Source organism: Schistocerca nitens, chromosome 11 (assembly GCF_023898315.1).
Source record: "Schistocerca nitens isolate TAMUIC-IGC-003100 chromosome 11, iqSchNite1.1, whole genome shotgun sequence".
Taxonomy (NCBI): Eukaryota; Metazoa; Arthropoda; class Insecta; order Orthoptera; family Acrididae; genus Schistocerca; species Schistocerca nitens.
Window position 1 is genome coordinate 139,642,928 of NC_064624.1, and position 22,729 is coordinate 139,665,656.

The 22,729-nt window shown below is 42.9% G+C and overlaps 1 protein-coding gene across 1 annotated transcript in view; it reads right to left on the bottom strand.

The window, feature by feature from the left end:
- LOC126213518 (procollagen-lysine,2-oxoglutarate 5-dioxygenase) overlaps positions 1-22,729 on the bottom strand; it is a 516,340-nt gene that overhangs the window by 53,846 nt on the left and 439,765 nt on the right. The window contains exon 11 of the mRNA XM_049941348.1: positions 7,298-7,436. Coding sequence (XP_049797305.1) covers positions 7,298-7,436 — 139 coding nt within the window. The remainder of the gene's footprint in view (positions 1-7,297; positions 7,437-22,729) is intronic.

Sequence of the window (22,729 nt, forward strand, 5' to 3'; positions counted from 1 at the left end):
AGATGGTTGTTGTCTTGCAAACGTCCCCATCTGTTGACTTGGGGATCGAGACGTGGCTGCACGATCCGTTACAGCCGTGCGGATAAGATGCCTGTCATAGCAACTGCTAGTGATACGAGGCCGTTGGGATCCAGCACGGCATTCCGTATTACCCTCCTGAACCCACCGATTCCATATTCTGCTAACAATCAGTGGATCTCGGCCAACGCGAGCAGCAATGTCGCGATACGATGAACCGCAATCGCGATAGGCTACAATCCGACCTTTATCAAAGTCGGAAACGTGATGGCACGCATTTGTCCTCCTTACACGAGGCATCACAACAACGTTTCACCAGGCAACGCCGGTCAACTGCTGATTGTGTATGAGAAATCGGTTGGAAACTTTCCTCATGTCAACACATTGTAGGTGTCGCCACCGGCGCCAACCTTGTGTGAATGTTCTGAAAAGCTAATCATTTGCACATCACAGCATCTTCTTCCTGACGGTTAAATTTCGCGTCTGTAGCACGTCATCTTCGTGGTGTAGCAATTTTAATGGCCAGTAGTGTGGTTTACACGATTTACAGGCAGGTGGTACACAACACCTTGAAGGCAGCCAAGACACAAAATTGCACACTTGAAGAGCACGCATGCATAAGCGTCCTTCACAAATAAGCACAAACACGAGTGCTTGCACAACTGTGCACAAATTCCTTGCGTCTCCACACAGCCAGAGCACACTTGTATAAGAATCAGTTTGTTCACAGAAAATGTTAAGCCCAGGCAATGATGCACTGGTTTCGGCAGCATTTTTGCTTTTGTTAAAACAAGAACAAGAAGAAGAAGACTAATGAAACATAACTGGAGCAAAGAGTGGTTTAAGAAACAAAAATACACTGACTTGACAAAAGAAATGGGAGAGCATTATGTACATATACTGATGGTGGTAATATCACGCATACAAGGTATAAAAGGGCAGCACATTGATGGAGCTGTCATTTATACTCACGTGATTTATGTGAAACCGTTTCCGAAGTGATTGTGGCTCCACAATGAGAATTAACAGACTTTGAACAGGAAATAGTTGGCAGAGCTAGATTCATGGGATCATTTCAGAAATGATTAGAATTCAATATTACGAGATGTATGGGAATATTTTATTCTTTAACTTGCCCTAATAGCAGTAGAGCCTTTGTGAGGAATGTAATTTAACATATGGAGTGAGGTAGTGCAGTGGTTAGCACACCGGACTCGCATTTGGGAGGACGACGACGGTTCATACACACCTCCGGCCACCCTGATTTAGGTTTACTACGGTTTCCCTAAATCGCTTTAGGCAAATTCCACAATGGTTTCTTGAAAAGGGCATGCCCAACTTTCTTCCCCGTCCTTGACACAATCAGAGTTTGTGCTCAGCTTGATGTTGACAGAACATTAAACCCTATCTTCCTTATGAATTCAATTTAACAGGACCAAATAAGAATTACATCAAGTCCGGGGTGGCCGAGTGGTTCTAAGCGCTATAGTCTGGAACCGAGTGACCGCTACGGCCGCAGGTTCGAATCCTGCCTCGGGCATGGGTGTGTATGATGTCCTTAGGTTAGTTAGGTTTAAGTAGTTTTAAGTTGTAGCGGACTGATGACCTCAGAAGTTAAGTCCCATAGTGCTCAGAGCCATTTGAACCATTTTACATCAAGTCACTGACGAATGCTTGCACAAGCCTGCCTGTTCTTTGTATGCATGCTCAAGCATGCACACGCTCGAATGCTTGCACAAGTGTGCATAAAGCCTAGTTTACACGACGACACTAGGTTGCACGCAACTGCGCTACCGGCCACTGCGCGTTTGCGCAACTTGTTAGTGAAACTAAACATTTCCGGCGTGTTCCAACTTTGGCGACACTAGTTGCATGAGTTTTTACGTTATGTGTGTTCGTAGAGTGTAGACAAACTGAAATATGAAGTGGGGAACGGAGAATAATGTTCGCTTTTTGGATATCTATGCTTTGCATAGCTGTTTGTGGGATTTCAGTGATGCCGATTACAAAAATAAGCATCATATAGCTGCCGCTGAGACCGTCATGTGCGATCATAACACAGATGGTTTGGCAATATCTGGGGTGCAGGGCAAAATTTATTAAGTTAGGAGCACATATACAACTGAATAAGGAAAAATACAAGCAAGTGTAATTCTAGCTGTGGCAATACTCTCATCTACAAGACTAAAATCCCATCATTCGAGTTGGCCAACTCTTTGTTCAGGAATATTGTTGACAGGATGGAAGGCTACATAAATTCAAGAAGCTGCATTCTTTATTCAATATTCATCTGTTTAAAACGTCGCTGCAGTGCTCCCCATTCACACATGTTGGAATTTTGAAATTTTGCCACTGTACAGATCTATCTTCAAGAGAGTAGTTTGCGAAACAGTCTCTTCTTAATGAGGCCTGCTTCGAATAATTATTGTTGATAATGTTAATAATCATTACTGTTATTGTTAACAACAATGGGTGTTGAGGAAATAGCGTCATCACCAACTATAACCGTTATCTTATAGCATGCCAAGTGTTCTCGATTGTCATACATGCTATATGATACGTAATTACAGTTCTGGCGACAGTGCTTCATGCATTACAGTATCTGTAATCCTTATCGCATAATTAACTCTATTTAGAAGAACCGTGAACAGTTCTGGTAACATTCTAAGATAATAAAAAGAACTTCTTGGATCTTCCGTTATAAATTATTTCAGCAAGGTTGCTGAGCAACCGAGCTGACGTCTTTTCTTCATCCAGTCACGAATCGAAACACGTTTCTTATTTTTTTCTTATGCAGAGATTCCACGCAACAAGCTTTAACTTCACCACAACTCGTGTGACGTGCAGCTGCCAAAACTTTCATTTCAGACACGACTGAGGGACCCACAAAACGACGAAACTGAAGTATATACTGGTGTCGCCGTATGTACAGTCATATATGAAACCACTTGCGTGCAACTCATTCCACGCAACGAGTGGCGCAACCCAATGTCGTCGTGTAAACTAGGCTTAACCAAAATTTGGTCCAGCATCAAGCTATTTGTACAATCCTGATGTTTGCACAAATTCATGCATGCGTTCTTGTCAAGCATGCAGTTACATGTGTGGTCACCTTTAGGTTACCTTGTCAACTGTAGCATCAGGAAGAGCACCTGCCTACATACTTAAATAATTAAATAAGTAATGGAAATAAAATAAATACAGCTATGAACAATGGTAACTTTTATCCTTAACTTTCCTTTGCAAAATAACATTGGAAAACAGAACTCTTCATTTGTCTTCCGTTTTGGTAGAAGATACATCGTCTTTGTGCTAAGCAGTCCTTACCCCTGGACTTCTAAGAGCCCGTATCAAAGTTTTTGTTCTGCAAGATTTACACAAGGCAGGAGAATCAGCTAAAGCTATAAACCCATTCCATGTCATTAAGATGCATAAAATTGGCATTTTTTTTATTTTAAAGATGCTGTTGAAACACTGTCGTCAATGGAAGTGTGCAAGAATGCCGAATGCAGTATTATCGAAGTCACTCGTACTTGTCCGTCTCAAACAGCTACCAAAAACTCTTACCCTGAAAATGTTGAAGTATTCAAAAGAGGAAAGACTGTGTAAATGTTTGCTGCGCATGACACTAGCCATGTTTATCAGTTGCAAAACAGAAAGAACTGTTGAGGAAGTTTTACAGCACACTTTGCAACGATGCAATATCTTATCCTTAGAATGGAAATCAGAAATCAACACAGAGAGATTTTTTCATGAGTTTATTTTGTTATTCTCTCATTAGAAATGTAAACCAAATGAGAAATGGTCTTTGTTGACCACAGTTCTACTAGTTAAAATATTACTGTTGTACGAGGGTATTCCCAAAAGTAAGGTCTCCTATTTTTTTATAAGTACATAGACCTGTTTATTTCTACAATGGTTTACATCAGTTTACAGCTTGAACATTTAGCTATTTTTCGACATAATCACCATTTCTGTCGATGCATTTATGTAGACACTGTGGCAGTTTTTGTATGCCCATGTCATACTGTGGTGTCACCGCCAGACACCACACTTGCTAGGTGGTAGCTTTAAATCGGCCGCGGTCCATTAGTACATGTCGGACCCGCGTGTCGCAACTGTGTGATCGCAGACCGAGCGCCACCACACGGCAAGTCTCGAGAAACTTACTAGCACTCGCCGAGTTGTACGGACGACTTAGCTAGCGATGCACACTGACGAAGCCTCGCTCATTTGCAGAGCAGATAGAATAGCCTTCAGCGAAGTCAATGGCTACGACCTAGCAAGGCGCCATAGCAATTGATAGTTATCGTATGAAGCATTTCTCATCAAGAACGATGTATACAAATGATGGATTAAAGTTAAGTATTCCAGAAGTTACGTACTTTTCTTTATAGCATTCATTACGTATCCTGTTTCAGACCTCACGCCATCCTTCGTGTGTTTATAGCGTGCATTGCGGTCCCCTCAAATCACACTGTGTCGGCACTTCTGTCGACACATCACATACCAGCTCGCTGCCATGCTGTTCAGAAAGTTATGAACCTCTTCTTTCACCTTGTCGCTGGGACCACAATTAACGCTGACAGGTACTATGAGACGCTCAAAAAACTGAAACGGGCAATTCAGAACCGGTCAAGAGGAATGTTGAGCAAGGGCGTACACATTCTCCGTGACGACGCTCGCCCACACATCGCTCGGCAAACCGTTGCTCTCCTGCAACAGTTTCAGTGGAACATAATCACCCACCCACCCTACAGTACTGACTTGGTGCCCAGTGACTATCACCTGTTCCCTAGGTTAAAACAACATTTGGCCGGAAAGCGATTCAGCTCCGACGACGAGGTGAAAGAAGAGGTTCATAACTTTCTGAACAGCATGGCGGCGAGCTGATATGACGTGGGCATACAAAAACTGCCACAGTGTCTACATAAATGCATCGACAGAAATGGTGATTATGTCGAAAAATAGCTAAATGTTCAAGCTGTAAAATGATGTAAACCCTTGTAGAAATAAAAAGGTCTATGTACTTATAAAAAAATAGGAGACCTTACTTTTGGGATTACCCTCGTATTTCTGTATTTGTATTATCGCAAATGTAACACAGTATTAATGACATTCTCTGGTATGACACTTGCAGAATGTTCTTATATAAATCATTTATATTCCAAACTGTCTAATTACTTTTTGCAGTGATGATGTGCACAGCATAATTCTGTGGTATCAGACTACCTTCTCAATTTTTCAGATACAAATAAGTTATGTCAAAAAGGATGGATATTACTTTTTGAGTCTCCTGAGAAATGTGAGATATGCCAAAGTGAGATCCACTCGTCATATGTTTTTCTTTTCCCTCTCGTTGTTCCCTGTTACCCAAGTTTCTCTCTTAGACTGTGGAGAGGTGAACCGTCGAATGTCTCTCCTGGTAAGATACGCAATGTCGCACATGTATTGCTCGTACCGACATTTTTGGGATGAGCATTTTAGATTCTAAGCACATTTTCATGCAGTTCTCAGCATTTGAGGTCATGCACTTCCCTTGTTACAAAATTTACTATAATTCTAAAACTTACTTGTTCCATATCGTAGGGAGAAGTCAGAATCGTGATCCAAAGAAAATGTAAATAACTAACGTAGTATAACTTTTGTACCTACTGTGTGGTAGGAAAATGAGTGAATGGGCATCATGGGAATGAGAATATTTCTTCTTCATCTACATGGATACTCTGCAAATCACATTTAAGTGCCTGGCAGAGGGTTCATTGAACCACCGTCACTATTCTCTATTATTCCAATCTCGTATAGCGCACGGAAAGAATGAACGCCTGCATATTTCCGTACGAGCTCTGATTTCCCTTATTTAATCTTGGTGATTGTTTGTCTCTATGTAGGTCGCTGTCAACAAAATATTTTCTCATTCGGAGGAGAAAGTTGGTGATTGTAATTTCGTAAGACGATTCCGTCGCAACGAAAAACGCCTTTCTTTTAATGATGTCCAGCCCAAATCCTGCATCATTTCTGTGACACTCTCTCCCCTGTTTCGCGATAATACAAAACGTGCTGCCCTTCTTTGAACTTACTCGATGTACTCCGTCAGTCCTATCTGGTAAGGATCCCACACCACGCAGCAGTATTCTAAAAGAGGACGGACAAGCGTAATGTAGGCAGTCTCCTTAGTAGGTCTGTTACATTTTCTAAGCGTCCTGCCAATAAAACGCAGTCTTTGGTTAGCCTTCCCCGCAACATTTTCAATGTGTTCCTTCCAATTTAAGTTGTTCGTAATTGTAATACCTAGGTATTTAGTTGAATTTACGGCTTTTGGATTAGACTGATTTATCGTGTAACCGAAGTTTAACGAATTCCTTTTAGCACTCATGTGGATGAACTCACACTTTTCGTTATTTAGGGTCAACTGACACTTTTCGCACCATTCCGATATTTCGTCTAAATCGTTTTGCAGTTTGTTTTGATCTTCTGATGACTTTATTAGTCGATAAACGATAGCCTCATCTGCAAACAAGCGAAGACAGCTGCTCAGATTGTCTCCAAAATCGTTTATAGAGATAAGAAACAGCAAAGGGCCTATAACACTACCTCAGGGAACGCCAGAAATCACCTATGTTTTACTCGATGGCTTTCCATCAATTACTCCGAACTGTGACCTCTCTGACAGGAAATCACAAACCCAGTCACATAACTGAGACGATATTCCATAAGCACGCAATTTCACTACAAGCCGCTTGTGTGGTACAGTGTCAAAAGCCTTCCGGAAATCCAGAAATGCGGAATCGATCTGAAATCTCTTGTCAATAGCACTCAATACTGCACGTGAATAAAGAGATAGTTGTGTTTCACAGGAAAGTTGTTTTCTAAACCCATGTTGACTGTGTGTCAACAGACCGTTTTCTTCGAGGTAATTCATAATGTTCGAACGCAATATATGTTCTAAAATCCTGCTGCATATCGACGTTAACGATATGGGCCTGTAATTTAGTAGATTACTCCTACTACCTTTCTTGAATATTTGTGTGACCTCTGCAACTTTCCAGTCTTTGGGTACGGATCTTTCGTCGAGCGAACGGTTGTATGTGATTGTTAAATATGGAGCTAATGCAACAGCATACTCCTAAAGGAACGTAATTGGTATAAAGTCTGGACCAGAGGACTTGCTTTCATTAAGTGATTTAAGTTGCTTCACTACTTCGAGTATATTTACTTCAACACTTATGAAAGTGTGAGTTGAAAGTGAAAATCTGTCAACAAAGCCATGATGTCATACCTTTTCCCTGAGGCTGCTGCAAAAGGCCATGTCAGGATCCATGGTGCCCCTGTCATATGTGGGCCGCAGACTGGGGTCCCTGATGACACTTCCGTTGACCAGGTAGCAGCCACTCACATACGGGACATTCCACAGGCCCCTGCCAAAGAAAAAACACAATCAAATGTCACACACACTACAAAATACGCCACATTCACTACAAGCTAAAAAAAAGTTAGTAAATGGACCAATACACAATCTGATCAAAACTACCCTGACAGCCATCTTTTTGATTTGCAGCTCCTTGTATTGGCCGTGTTTGCAGTTAAAAGTTTTGGCTGGCTCAAATGGTTCAAATGGCTCTGAGCACTATGGGACTCAACTGCTGTGGTCATAAGTCCCCTAGAACTTAGAACTACTTAAACCTAACTAACCTAAGGACAGCACACAACACCCAGCCATCATAAAAGTTTTGGATGTGAGGTCCGCCAGTTAACCAAAGAACTAGAAAGTTATAAACTGGTAACGTTATGTCGATGACATAACATGCCTGATTGATTAACCACATACACAGATAGAACAGCTACACAATGAAATAAACAACTTACACCCAAAAATTAACTTCACATTAGAAACAGAATCTAACAACACACCAAACTTTCTAGATCTCACCATATAAAAAACAAAGAACACACACAACTTCACAATATTCAGGAAACCGACAACCACAAGCACCACTATTCACAACCTATCAAACAACCCCTTCACACATAAGAATGCAAACTTCGCATTCATGCTCCACAAATTAAACAGAACACCCACGACCAAACAGAACTACACACGAGAACTAAACACAATAAAACAAATAACAGTAGAAAATGGTTATACTAACCATATGGTAGACAAGTTAAATCAAAAACTATGCAAACAGAACAAAAATGAACATACCACACACACACAAATCCTCACACAACACGAACACAAACAATGACCACACACAAGACACAACAGAGCAACAACACACACACAAAACGAAATGGCACATACTCACCTACAATAACAAGATTGTTAACAGAATAGGCTACATATCAAAGAAACAGGGACTCCAAACAGGATACAGGATGGAGCACAAAACACAGGAAAAGATCAGAACACAAAGAAACACCCATGGACTTGCCAGTCAGTGTACACAGGACAAACATGCAGAAACTTCAAATCAAGATATTCGGAACATCTCAGAGCTTTAAAAAGCAACAGCTCCCATAGCACATTTGCTTACCATATTGTAGCCAACAAACACCACCCAACCACAGTGAAAACAGACTTAAGAATACTAAAACCCAGCCCCACAGCCTATACAGCAAACTGATCATTGGGGAAAACTTCCATGTACAGAAGGCAACAGCAGAGGGAAAACAGGTTAAAATGGTTAAAATGGCTCTGAGCACTACGGGACTCAACTGCTGAGGTCATCAGTCCCCTAGAACTTAGAACGACTTAAACCTAACTAACCTAAGGACATCACACACATCCATGCCCGAGGCAGGATTCGAACCTGCGACCGTAGCGGTCACGCGGTTCCAGACTGTAGCGCCCAGAACTGCTCGGCCACTGTGGCTGGCGCTTTTGGAGAGCAACGGTGTGAAGAAATAACACATTAGTTGCGTCAAATATTGTTTTTTAACGCAACTGCTGTGCTATTTTTTCACAACAGAAATCTTGTTATTCTATTCAGCCCCTGTCCTGGCATAAGGTGTCGTCAGCACACTGGTCGCCGAAGATGAAGCGTGAAGATAACAGAACGCAGCATATCATTCTCAATGGAGAGAAGTCTTCCAAAGTAAGAGTGATTTCAGGTGTGCCGCAGGGGAGTGTCATTGGGCCGTTGCTATTCACAATATACATAAATGACCTTGTGGATGACATCGGAAGTTCACTGAGGCTTTTTGCGGATGATGCTGTGGTGTATCGAGAGGTTGTAACAATGGAACATTGTACTAAAATGCAGGAGGATCTGCAGCGAATTGACGCATGGTGCAGGGAATGGCAATTGAATCTCAATGTAGATAAGTGTAATGTGCTGTGAATACATAGAAAGATAGATCCCTTATCATTCAGCTACAAAACAGCAGGTCTGCAACTGGAAGCATTTAATTCCATAAGTTATCTGGGAGTACGCATTAGGGGTGATTTAAAATGGAGTGATCATATAAAGTTGATCGTCGGTAAAGCAGATGCCAGACTGAGATTCATTGGAAGAATCCTAAGGAAATGCAGTCCGAAAACAAAGGAAGTAGGTTACAGTACGCTTGTTCGCCCACTGCTCGAATACTGCTCAGCGGTGTGGGATCCGTACCAGATAGGGTTGATAGAAGAGATAGAGAATATCCAACGGAGAGCAGCGCGCTTCGTTACAGGATCATTTAGTAATCGCGAAAGTGTTACGGAGATGATAGATAAACTCCAGTGGAAGGCTCTGCAGGAGAGACACTCAGTAGCTCGGTACGGGCTTTTGTTGAAGTTTCGAGAACATACCTTCACCGAAGAGTCAAGCGGTATATTGCTCCCTCCTACGTATATCTCGCGAAGAGACCGGGAGGATAAAATCAGAGAGATTAGAGCCCACTCAGAAGCATACCGACAATCCTTATTTCCATGAACAATACGAGACTGGAATAGAACTGAGAACCGATAGAGGTACTCAGGGTACCCTCCGCCACACACCGTCAGGTGGCTTGCCGAGTGTAGATGTAGATGTAGAAGATCGACAAGTAGGCACAGGATCAAGTGCGCCTGTCACGAGAGGCCAGAGACACACCAGCAAGCGACTCGCCGCCAACCCTTCCCGACAGCAAGTATTTAGGCCGCTGCCGCTCCCCAGAGGGCCTCAGTCGCTGACTCACTCACACATTCTGCTTGGCATCTGTCAGTTTCTCACAGAGGGGGGTCAGTTGATGTCACAGGCTACGACAGTACATGGCGACCAAATTAGTGACTATAGTGGGACTTGTACGTAACCAGCAGTGATACTAAAGTTTGTAATAGCAAGATTACCGATACTGTCTGCAACGGGACTATTACTGATGAGCTTGTACCACAAAACATGGACTCTATTCCAGTTAAGTAAAAGTTCATGTAAATAAAGAACCGTATTCATTCACGTGTGCATTTGTGTTGTAGAAAACTCTGCAGTGGCGAAGAGGATACTACACCCCCCGCCCCCTCGAGTGCAATCGGGCTGCTTCTTTGTTCCACCTGTACTTGCTCTACACAGTGAAAGAAAAAGACTGGACGTTATGAAAGCTCAAAAAGAAGTAAGATTCCTTCGCACGGTTGAAGTAAAATTATGTTGTACTACAATTTCAAAAGAAATGTTTCAAATATGTAACGAAAAGTGCGAAAAAAATATAATAGTAAAAAAAATCTCTTGGGATTCCAAGATAAGGCACTAAAATGCTGCTGTAAAAACATAGTGCCTATATGCCAGCGAATGCCTCTCAATGAATTAGAAGTTGGAAAAGCTGGAGATACTAGACAGAAGAATATTACCGAAAATCATGGATCCGACCCAGGTTGAAATTAGCTGGAAACTTCGGAGCAACAATGAAATCTACAAAAAAGTGGAGAAAATCTCGGAGACAATGAAAAAGAGGGGGTTATCATTTCTAGGATACCTGTACAGAACGGACATATCCAGACTAACCAAAAGGATATTCGACTACCTGTGGAAAAAGAAGACAACAACGATATAGATTAAGGAAGCTCGTAAAGATCTGGAAAGGTTCAACATTCAGGAAGTTCAGATGGTAAACAGGGACAGAGTTCGTACTGTAGAGGACAATGGGTTATTTTCAGGAAATATGGTGTGAAATTGTGATCTAGTGTGTTCCAGTGCGCGATGCGCCAGCCTCACGGCAGACGGCGGACGAAGGCTGGCCGGTGCGTTATGCAGGTGAAACAGTTTTGCAACGAGCATCGGCACGTGTGTACGTGCGCGGCAGCCATCAGAACGCAGCATTAGCAGAATTGCGTGTGGCGCGGTTAGCCAACTCATCGAGAACCTTCTAATAAACACGGCGCCGCGTAACCGGCGGATTCAGCAGCGGTCTGCACTATTTAAGGGCATCAGAGGTGGGCGTCGGCATTCAGTTCGACCGATTGGGCGTTCGGTCGCTGTCACGTCATCGTCATCAGTGACGTCATCCCCGAGGACCGGCCGGCAGGGGGCGTTGCCCGCTGCTGCACCGGCGACTCCCGGCGTCGTCACGAGTCGCAGCGTCTGCAGGAGGCGAGCTGGGCCGGGCCTCGTGCCGCTAACCTCCTACCTTGTAAAAAATAACTAGACTCACTGATGGCGCTGCAGTCGCGGGATAATTTGAACCTTCGGCTGGACGCCATTATAGTGGTTGTAGTCTGATGTGTTGTCTAGTATTGTTGTTCATGAAGACCACGATTCAACGTTGTATATTTGTTGGGGCGTACATACAGTATTTGTTACTCGTAATTCTACTGTCTGTACGTTCCAATCAAAAGAAGTACAATGGTGGAGAGTTGTGCAGCGATTAATTGTACAAATAAATTCGAGAAAGGAACGAATATTACATTTCACAGATATGTGAATATTTTAAGTTGTTTTGATGTCAGTGCACTTGCTTAATAAATGATTTTGTAACACGGTATTAGTATAATGTCTGTGCATCTATTTGCAGGTTTCCTTTCTCAAAACCACAGCTGTTACAAAAATGGTTGCACGCTGTCAGAAGGCAAGATTTCCGACCGCCAGAATACCATTTTACATGTTCTGATCATTTTGAAGAAATGTTTTCATGGTCTAGATTAGGTTGAAACTTGATAATTTGGTCGTGAGTTGCCAAAGCACTATGCCATATATAACGCACTTCTCGTCATAAAATCGAAAGCAAGGTAGAGTCAGAAAATATCTATTAATATACTGGGCAAATCTTAGAGTATTTTGATGCATTTTGCGTACATCTATCGTAAATGAACTACGAAAAATGCTAGGGGTCCAGTACATAACTTTTAGCTACGGCAGATTCCATGTAGTACGTAAGATAAATTCATAAACAGTGACTAGTTGCTGTTTGTTCATAAATTAAGAAGTATATTGTAATAACGTATTTAAATGAGGCATTATGTTTGTGACCTAACTCAAGGGAAGGCATTTTATAACCAAAAGCGATGTATAAACATTCGAACTCCGCGCGTCAGTTTACCACTCTAATGGCCGCCGCCCAGCTATTCTATTTGTCCGCTCTTCACAGTCGACCACTCGTGCGGTTGTGGGGGCCTGTACCGCCCACGCAGCCACTGACCGAGCCCGGCGTCGCGTTCCCCGGGCTGCGTGCATCAGCTCGTCTCCACCACGACACGAGCGGTGGGGCTGAGCTACCGGAAAATGTGTTGGGAGAACCAACAATACTGAGGAAGATTGCTAAAAACAGCCACCTTCTTCTACCCAGCCACGCCTTACAACCCTGACCACGTCACCCGCTCCGGTCATCCTGATACAGTACCGTGATTCAAAATTTGGAAGGCTTTCAAGTCGAAAGATCTAAGAAGACTGGGAGAGCCAGGACGAGGGAACAGGAGCAACAGCACAGCGTCCATATGAAGGAGTAGTGGAGGAAGAGGAAATTTCGGAGAAAGAAGAAATGAAATTGTAGCGAGATCCTGAGCCGTCAATCTGAAAATTTAAAAACAGCTCTCGACATTGCTATTTCGATATCGATACATCGGGAAAAAGAATCGTCGGTATACGTCGACGTTTTTGGTACAAAATATCAATATTTCATAGCCGTGCAATTCAACCCCACGACTGCTCTGCCCGCATCTCGCTGCACCTGGCACCCGTCAGACCGGGGCTGCAGTACGCGGCCGTGGTGTGGGGAAACGCGGCAGAAATACATCTGATGACAGTGCAGAACAAATCCCTCCGGCTGGCGCTCCATCTGCCCCGAGATTTAAGCACGCGGCAGCTACACGATGTCGCGGGAAACAGGATACTTAAGTGACGCATCCGCCATCTCGCCACGAGAAAGAACGACGCATTTACACACAACAGCAACAACAACAACAACAACAACAACAACACACACACACAACAGAAACAAAAGACGGTTGATAAAACACACAGCGACAATTGGCAGCACTACACACCGAAAACACACACACGTTGAACACAAAATGTAAACTGCAATTCATGTATGCGGTGTGTTGAATCAAAAGTGGGTGAACGAAAGCCGGAAATCTCCCAACTGGAGCATGGAGACTAATCAACACCTCTCCAGGACCACACACATGGGCTGAGAGCATTGGATATCGTAAGTAACACCAAACGATAATTTCACATCGCGGAATTTGTGCTACAAAAGTTGATCTTAACGTAAAAAAAACAAGAGGCAATCACAACAAAATGTAACAGAGTAACATATTGTAACTACCACGTGGTACGTTTATTACACATATAAAAAGAAACACGTATTAAAAGCCACTGAAGATGCTTCACAAATAAAATAAGCCAAACGCGTATGGCAATAAACAATGAGCCTTCAATTAGTTGCGTAGACGGAACATACCTCTACGAATTTTGAAGCAGCTAAGGAACGACGGAAAACAGAAAAAGTGACGTTTTATTCAACATGTATCGCCATTAGTAATGGCCTCTGGCGCCCAAATGGACTTGTATACAGTGGGTATCGCAATTAGGAGCGAAAACGGATGAGAATGTATGAAGGAAAAGGCGGGGAGGGTGGGGGTAGAACCAAATGATATGTCGCTTGTGTCAAAAAATGTTCTCGAACCACCTGGCGCCAGGTAGCATTTAAGGAAGATATCGAAGTGCGTCAGATAGCAGACTGCTGTATTTGTTACCCGCAGGTTCAAGCAGCACTGGGGTATTACGGTGATGCTTCTTGAACTCTGATAACAGTAAACTCAACGTTCGGCGATAGACTACAGAGAAGAATCTTGAAATCCGGCAGCTGCGGCTGACTGCAGAAATAGTTTACTGCCGACAACGTGCACCATATGGTAGGTCGCCGAGTATGTATGTAGATGTAGACCTAGACCTACACCATGTGATCAAAAGTATCTGGACGTCTGGCTGAAAATGGCTTACAAGCTAGTGGCGCCCTCCATCGGTAATGCTGGAATTCAATATGGTGTTAGCCCATCCTTAGCCTTGATGACAGCTTCCAGGCATACGGTCAGTCACGAGCTGGAAGGTTTTCTTATGGAATGGCAGTCCACGATTCGCGCAGTGCTGCACTGGGGAGAGGTATCGATGTCGGTCGGTGAGACCTGGCACGAAGTCGGCGTTCCAAAACATCACAAAGCTGTTCTATAGGATTGAGGTCAGGACTCTGTGCTGGCCAGTCCATTACATGGATGCTATTCTCGTCTAACCACTCCTCCACAGGCCTTGCATTATCAATACGTGCTCGATCGTGTTGGCAGATGCAATCGCCATCCCCGAATTACTCTTCAACAGTGGGAAGCAAGAAGGTGCTTAAATCATCAATGTAGGCTTGCGCTGTGATAGTGTCACACAAAACAAGGGGTGCAAGACCCCTCCATGAAAAACACGACCACACCATAACACCACCGCCTCCAAATTTTACTGTTGGCACTACACACGCTGGAAGATGACAATCGCCGAGCATTCGCCGTACCCACACCCTGCCATCGGATCGCCACATTGTGTACCGTGATTCGTCACTCCACACGACGTTTATCCACTGTTCAATCGTTCAATGTAACGCTCCTTACACCAAGCGAGGCGTCGTTTGGCATTTGCAGGCGTGATGTGTGGCTTATGAACAGCTGCTCGACTATGAAATACAAGCTTTCTCACCTCCCGCCTTACTGTCATAGTACGTGCAGTGGATCCTGATGCAGTCTGGAATTCCTGTGTGATGGTCTGGGTAGATGTCTGCCTATTATACATTACGACCCTCTCCAACTGTTGGCTGTTCCTGTCAGTCAACAGACGAGGTCTGTCTGTACGCTTTTGTCCTGTAGGTGTCCCTTCACGTTTCCACATTACTATCACATCGGAAATAGTGGAGATAGGGATGTATAGGACTGTGGAAATCTCGGGGACGGACGTATGAAACAAGTGACACCCATTCACCTGACCATGTTCGAAGTCCGTGAGTTCCGTGGAGCGCCCCATTCTGCTCTCTTACGATGTCTGATGACTACTGAGGTGCTGATATGGAGTACCTGGCAGTAGGTGGCAGCACAATGCACCTAATATGAAAAAGTATGGTTCTTGGGATTTTGATCACATAGTGTATGTAGATGCAGACGTAGACCTATAAATGTTAAGGCATCGGTCATACGAAGCCTAATTCTCGCTTTTCTCACATGACATCCTCTAAGGCATGTAGCAACGCAATCAGGGGCTAGTGCCATAACCCGCATCCCCAGAAACTTCGCTCAGTGGTAGAGTCAAAGCAAACGAAAACATGTCTCGGCCTGCCCGTAGGTACTCGATCGTTTCTGAGGAAATGACGATCAAAATTTTCGAGGTATTTTCAGGTATCATTCCATGTAGGCTTTCACGGCCGGCGTCTTTATCAGTAAACTCTTCCGGGCTAAGTTGCCGTGGTCGATCTGTAGAACTTCTTCTCCCTGACGTTTCGTTCTTAACTGCGGAGAACATCTTCCGAGGTGAGTCGACGACTGGCTGCTAAGAGTTTTTTTTTCTTTATTTCTTTATTGAATTTCAATTCCCCCCGGAGGGGGCGGGCTGGCAGCAGCTTAGTATGCCGCTCTTCAGCCGACAGATTTTGTGACAAAGATCAAGAGAACAAATAACAACAAAACAGGCGATAAAATCGGAGACTTAGAGAGTAACAAGGCGAAAAGAAATCGTGGAACTTAAAACAACAACAGAGGGATGATGATGCTAATAAAAATACATACGAAGCAGACAGGGAAAACAATAGACAATTAAAAAACACGGCGACAGTCTGGATTCTGTTCGCAAAAGACATAAAATTCACACCTAGCGACAGCATGGTTTCTGTTCGCAACACGAGAAAGACAAACAACACTGAATAGTCACTGGAACACTGCACTAAAAAGTTGGCAAATGTGACAGACCACAGTCGAGAGCAGGTGGGGGGAAACTGGACAGAAGATGGGAAAACAAAAGAAAGGGGGGAAAGGAGAGTAAAAGCGAAGGGGGGAACCGGGAAAGCTGCTAGGAGCTGGGGCCGCCGCTTATATATAGATCGTAGGGGGCGCCACCACACGTCACGTGGCGTCGATGTGCAGCTATCTCTGGCTATCGTCTGTTCTCTCGATTGCAGGCAATCGATTGCCACGTGATTGATGCAACGTCGACCGCCATATCTTATCCAATTTTAGTCCTTCTTCTTTACGATTAAAATTGTATTGATGTTTGTGGATTTCAATTGCCTCTCTATACATAAGTGTATAATAATTTTCTGGTATTTTATGTGTCTTTTAGCGAGCAAAAGTTGAACCGAAGCGGTGGCGCAGTGGCTAGCGTCACGACTTCGCAGTTTTGCGCCCCGTCTTCGCAACCTGATTATTATTTTATTTTTGTTTTTGATATTCTTACTCATCTCCGTAAATGATTAGTATACGAATGTTTTCCATTGTACACTGAAATAACCTTGTCCTTATTCGCCTGTTAATTGCATGTCTGGTAAACGAATTAAAAAAATAAAAGAATGGATAAATTACTTGAAATTGTATTTAGTCTAATTCCTGTAGTGTATCTTCATTCATAATCAACTGCAAGCGCCATTCGAATGTTTCTACGTTCGGTACCATCGACGGGAATGCACCAAATCATCCTCTAGAATAAACATAAGAATAAAATGTGCAAATTACGAACTGATATAAGGAAGAAATGTAAGAATATGGGAATCTAAAATGATCGTAATTGCTAAAACTACCATACACATATATACAATATAATAAATGTGTGATACTTACTGTAAAATCCGCCTGTAACTCTACAATTAAGATAAAGAATAAAGCTGAAGTAAACAAGAACGCGATGATTGGTCAGAAGCCGTAGCACACGTACACTGGTGTTGTTACGCTCTTGGAAGTAGGTCCTACTTATGTATTAGTTACCTTATTACTATGTTACGTTAAATGAAACATTAAGATATTCAAATGTATTAACAGCCATCAACGTCTTTGTTAATCACGCTTTAACTGTGTAGTTTTTATTTCAAAAATCTTGTAGTCACAGTCTCTGTACTGTTGTGATCTGATTGTCGCGCTTTTGATACGCACTGTGAAAATGGCTGACGATGCGTCCTGGGTAGCAGTCACACACGCGTTTGAAACACGGTTAAAAAGTGCCGAGAAATAGGCTATTCTCAATATTTTTCACTAATTTACAGAACAAAACTTGCTTTTAAGTTTACCGAGGCATTGTATTAGATCCAGCTGACATAGAAATACCCCCCCCCCCAAATACATATAGCGAAATCAATAGCGTAATAGGTTCAAATGGCTCTGAGCACTATGGGACTTAACTTCTAAGATCATCAGTTACCTAGAACTTAGAACTACTTAAACCTAACTAACCTAAGGACATCACACACATCCATGCCCGAGGCAGGATTCGAACCTGCGACCGTAGCGGCCACGCGGTTCCAGACTGTAAATAGCGTAATAGGATGATATCTTGTGCAGTTCATGCATGAATGACTTGTCCAAGTCTCGCATTGGTCACCCCCCCCTCTCCCACATTTTTTGTTAAGTTTGAAATACTTACATCTTGTAGCTATAAAATTAATCATTTTTAATTAACAATGCAGGTGTTCTTTTTTCTAATTACATATTGCACGCGAAATTCTTGATTTCATTTCAAATATAAATTCTTAATTATCGATCTTTTACGAAAGATTGTTAATAAAAGTTGCCTCAATTAAGGAAAGTCCGCAGCTCGTGGTCGTGCGGTAGCGTTCTCGCTTCCCGCGCCCGGGTTCCATTCCCGGCGGGGTCAGGGATTTTCTCTGCCTCGTGATGACTTGGTGTTGTGTGATGTCCTTAGGTTAGTTAGGTTTAAGTAGTTCTAAGTTCTAGGGGGACTGATGACCACAGATGTTAAGTCCCATAGTGCTCAGAGCCATTTGAAACCAATTAAGAAAACATATCACTTATTTACACCACAGATGTAGTCTCACGCGAACGAGAGCTATAACTGTCGTAGGAAATGCCGTAGAAACATGAAAACCCATTATTTTCACAGCATCGAGCGCACCCTACAAATACTGCATTTTTACATTTGCCACTGCACCCTTACAATATGAACCCAACACAACGGATCTGGAGCCAAGTTAGGGGATTTGGCCCGAGAAGTAACAAGACTGTGCCGGCCGTGTTGGCCGAGCGGTCACGGAGCTTCAGTCTGATGACCTCAGATGTTAAGTCCCATAGTATTCAGAGCCATTTGAACCATTTTTTTAACAAGACTGTTAAGCTGCTGGACGTACTTGGGTTGTTGTTGTTGTGGTCTTCAGTCCTGAGACTGGTTTGATGCAGCTCTCCATGCTACTCTATCCTGTGCTAGCTTCTTCATCTCCCAGTACTTGCTGCAGCCTACATCCTTCTGAATCCGCTAAGTGTATTCATCTCTGTTGTCTCCCTCTACGATTTTTACCCTCCACGCTGCCCTCCAATACTAAATTTGTGATCCCTTGATGCCTCAGAACATGTCCTACCAACCGATCCCTTCTTCTGGTCAAGTTGTGCCACAAACTTCTCTTCTCGCCAATCCTATTCAATACTTCCTCATTAGTTAGGTGATCTACCCACCTAATCATCAGCATTCTTCTGTAGCACCACATTTCGAAAGCTTCTATTCTCTTCTTGTCCAAACTAGTTATCGTCCATGTTTCACTTCCATACATGGCTACAGTCCATATTTGCTCCCCAAATAGCAAAACTCCTTTACTACTTTAAGTGTCTCATTTCCTAATCTAATTCCCTCAGTATCACCCAACTTACTTCGACTACATTCCATTATCCTCGTTTAGCTTTTGTTGATGTTCATCTTATATCCTCCTTTCATGACACTGTCTATTCCGTTCAACTGCTCTTGCAAGTCCTTTGCAATCTCTGACAGAATTACAATGTCATCGGCGAACCTGAAAGTTTTTATTTCTTCTCCGTGGATTTTAATACCTACTCCGGATTTTTCTTTTGTTTCCTTTACTTCTTGCTCAATATACAGATTGAATAACATCGGGGAGAGGCTAAAACCATGTCTCACTCCCTTCCCAACCACTGCTTCCCTTTCATATCCCTCGACTCTTATAACTGCCATCTAGTTTCTGTACAAATTGTAAATAGCCTTTCGCTCCCTGTATTTTACCCCTGCGACCTTCAGAATTTGAAAGAGAGTATTCCAGTCAACATTGTCAAAAGCTGTATCTAAGTCTACAAATGCTAGAAACGTATGTTTGCCTTTCCTTAATCTAGCTTCTAAGATCAGTCGTAGGGTCAGTATTGCCTCACGTGTTCCTATATTCCTACGGAATCCAAACTGATCTTCCCCGAGGTCGGCTTCTACCAGTTTTCCATTCGTCTGTAAAGAATTCGCGTTAGTGTTTTGCAGCCGTGACTTATTAAACTGATTGTTCGGTAATTTTCACATCTGTCAATACCTGCTTTCTTTGGGATTGGAATTATTATATTCTTCTTGAAGTCTGAGGGTGTTTCGCCTGTCTCATACATCTTGCTAACCAGGTGGTAGAGTTTTGTCAGGGCTGGCTCTCCCAAGGCCGTCAGTAGTTCTAATGGAATGTTGTCTACTCCAGGGGCCTTGTTTCGACTCAGGTCTTTCAGTGGTCTCTCAAACTCTTCACGCAATATCATATCTCCCATTTCCATAATACTGTCCTCAAGTACATCGCCGTTGTGTAGACCCTCTGTATACTCCTTCCACCTTCCTGCTTTCCCTTCTTTGCTCAGAACTGGGTTTCCATCTGAGCTCTTGATATTCATACAAGTGGTTGTCTTTTCTCCAAAGGTCTCTTTCAATTTTCCTGTAGGCAGTATCTATCTTACCCCTCTTGAGATAAGCCTCTACATCCTTACATTTGTCCTCTAGCCATCAATGCTTAACCATTTTTCACTTCCTGTCGATCTCATTTTTGAGACGTTTGTATTCCTTTTTGCCTGCTTCATTTACTGCATTTTTATACTTTCTCCTTTGTCCGCAGCTCGTGGTCTTGCGGTAGCGTTCTCGCTTCCCGCGCACGGGGTCCCGGGTTCGATTCCCGGCGGGGTCAGGGATTTTCTCTGCCTCGTGATGACTGGGTGTTGTGTGTTCTTCATCATCATTTTACCCACATCGACGCGCAAGTCGCCGAAGTGGCGTTAAATCGAAAGACCTGCACCCGGCGGAAAGGTCTACCCGATGGGAGGCCCTAGTCACACGAAATTTACATTTTATTTTACATCAATTAAATTCAATATTTATTCTGCTAGCCAAGAATTTCTACTAGCCCTCGTCTTTTTACCTATTTTATCCTCTGCTGCCTTCACCACTTCATCTCCCAAAGCTCCCCATTCTTCTTCTACTGTATTTCTTTCCCCCGTTCCTGTCAACTTTCCTGGAACTAACGCATGCATTTTCACACGTCACAGCCGAACGCTGGCAGGATATAGAACGGCTCGTCATAAAAGAAGAAGAGAAAATGGGGTGCCTGGTTGGCTTCGTGGATTCTGTTGTTGATGACTCGTTATCAACGTAGCAGATGATAGTTCCAGAACTGAAATGTATTTCTCGGATTCGGATAAGGAAGGAGCTAAGAGATTACCAGACTGACTGTGATTAGTACCATCAGTGGCTTCAGTATTCAGCGGTACGGTGAAATCCTTGCAGTTTGGTTTTGCACTACACAGCTCGCTCAAAATAATTACCCTGTGTTTAAGTTAGAAACTTTCATCAGTGCTGTTTTACAATTAGAATACTATGTTAGGTGAGAACGAGGGATATTTATGCTTTCCGTCTGGTCACCTAAGAAGCGTGCGACAGTGCTGGACTTTTGCCGAATATTATTTGATTCCTTTTAAAAATTAAATGGCATTCGAAGCTTTATTGTTGCTTTCCTCCTCTCTTTTTAGGTCCGAACTGCAACTGCTCACACCATTTCAGGTTAGTTCTACCACCTGGTTGGCCAGTGCTGTCCAAGTTTAATGCGCCGGTAAAGCTGTTGTCCCCGATCATCCGCTCAGACTATGAGCGTGTAACACTGCGTAAAACGCATCCTTGTGATTGTACTTAACTGTACTGGACACAGCTTGGCTTCCCCTCCACGTGAAACGAAATCCAATAACATTCAAGCAAACGTGCAAGAATACATTGTGTAATGTTTGCATCAGGTTTATAATAGGTTAGAGTCATAACTCACATGCTCCAGAATAATGAAAATTGAGATACCGACATATTCTCATATAACTTTATACATAGAACATAATTCACGAAACAGTTATTCACATTTGGCATAAGATCCTTGAGAAAACCGGTGTTAAACTTCACGGTTAGTTTCAAAAGTCTCATGATCCGCGGCATCTTGTGGGTTTTGTCCCGTACCTCATCTTGACCAATCAGCGATTAGCTCACTCGGCACCATTTTCTTGTGTAGTAGTAAATATTGATGCCAGTGGAGTGCGTTTTATGTTCTGTTTAGTTATTTTCGGGAATATAATTCAATATAGTGGTTGGAATAAAACTTGAGAGACATGTCATGGAAGAAAACGTTTCACTCGTTGGAGAAAGAGGAAGGCCAAGGAAACGTTCACAGGATCCAGAAATATGGAAAAGTCGGGAAGCCAAACGAATGAGGTTAGAATATCCTGTTTTCTTCATTGTTTGCTTGTTATTGGCTTGACTTGTTCCTCCGCGTAAGAATGTATAGGACTCTTTCTTTGGGACTTAACAGTGAGGTATAGCAAATTCAATATTTAAGTCCATTTTTGAAGAATAAACAGAACCTCACAGTGTAGTTTGTTCTATCATTATAGGTACAAATATAGGTGTTGCATATCGAGTAGCAACACGATAGTTGCCGCGAAACCAACATCGTCCAAACAGCTCAGTGCCAAAACTCACAAGATCCAAAATGAGGATTGTCAAAACTTACATGTTCCATAGCTCATAAACAAAACTCACATGATCCAAAATGTAACCTTAAATAATTCTAATTTCTCAATATGCAAACATAATCTGAAATATACATAATGATTTATAGCCATTGTTCTTGCACATACTGATGTCAATGTATGGGACATGTGCACGACACATGTAAAACACGTTTTTAGTCATTTGTGAAAGTTTATGTTTTTGGAGCATGTGAGTTATGCTTCTAACTTTCTATGATGAACACAGTATAGCTATTGTGCCACCACAGTTGTGGTGTGCTTAACGCG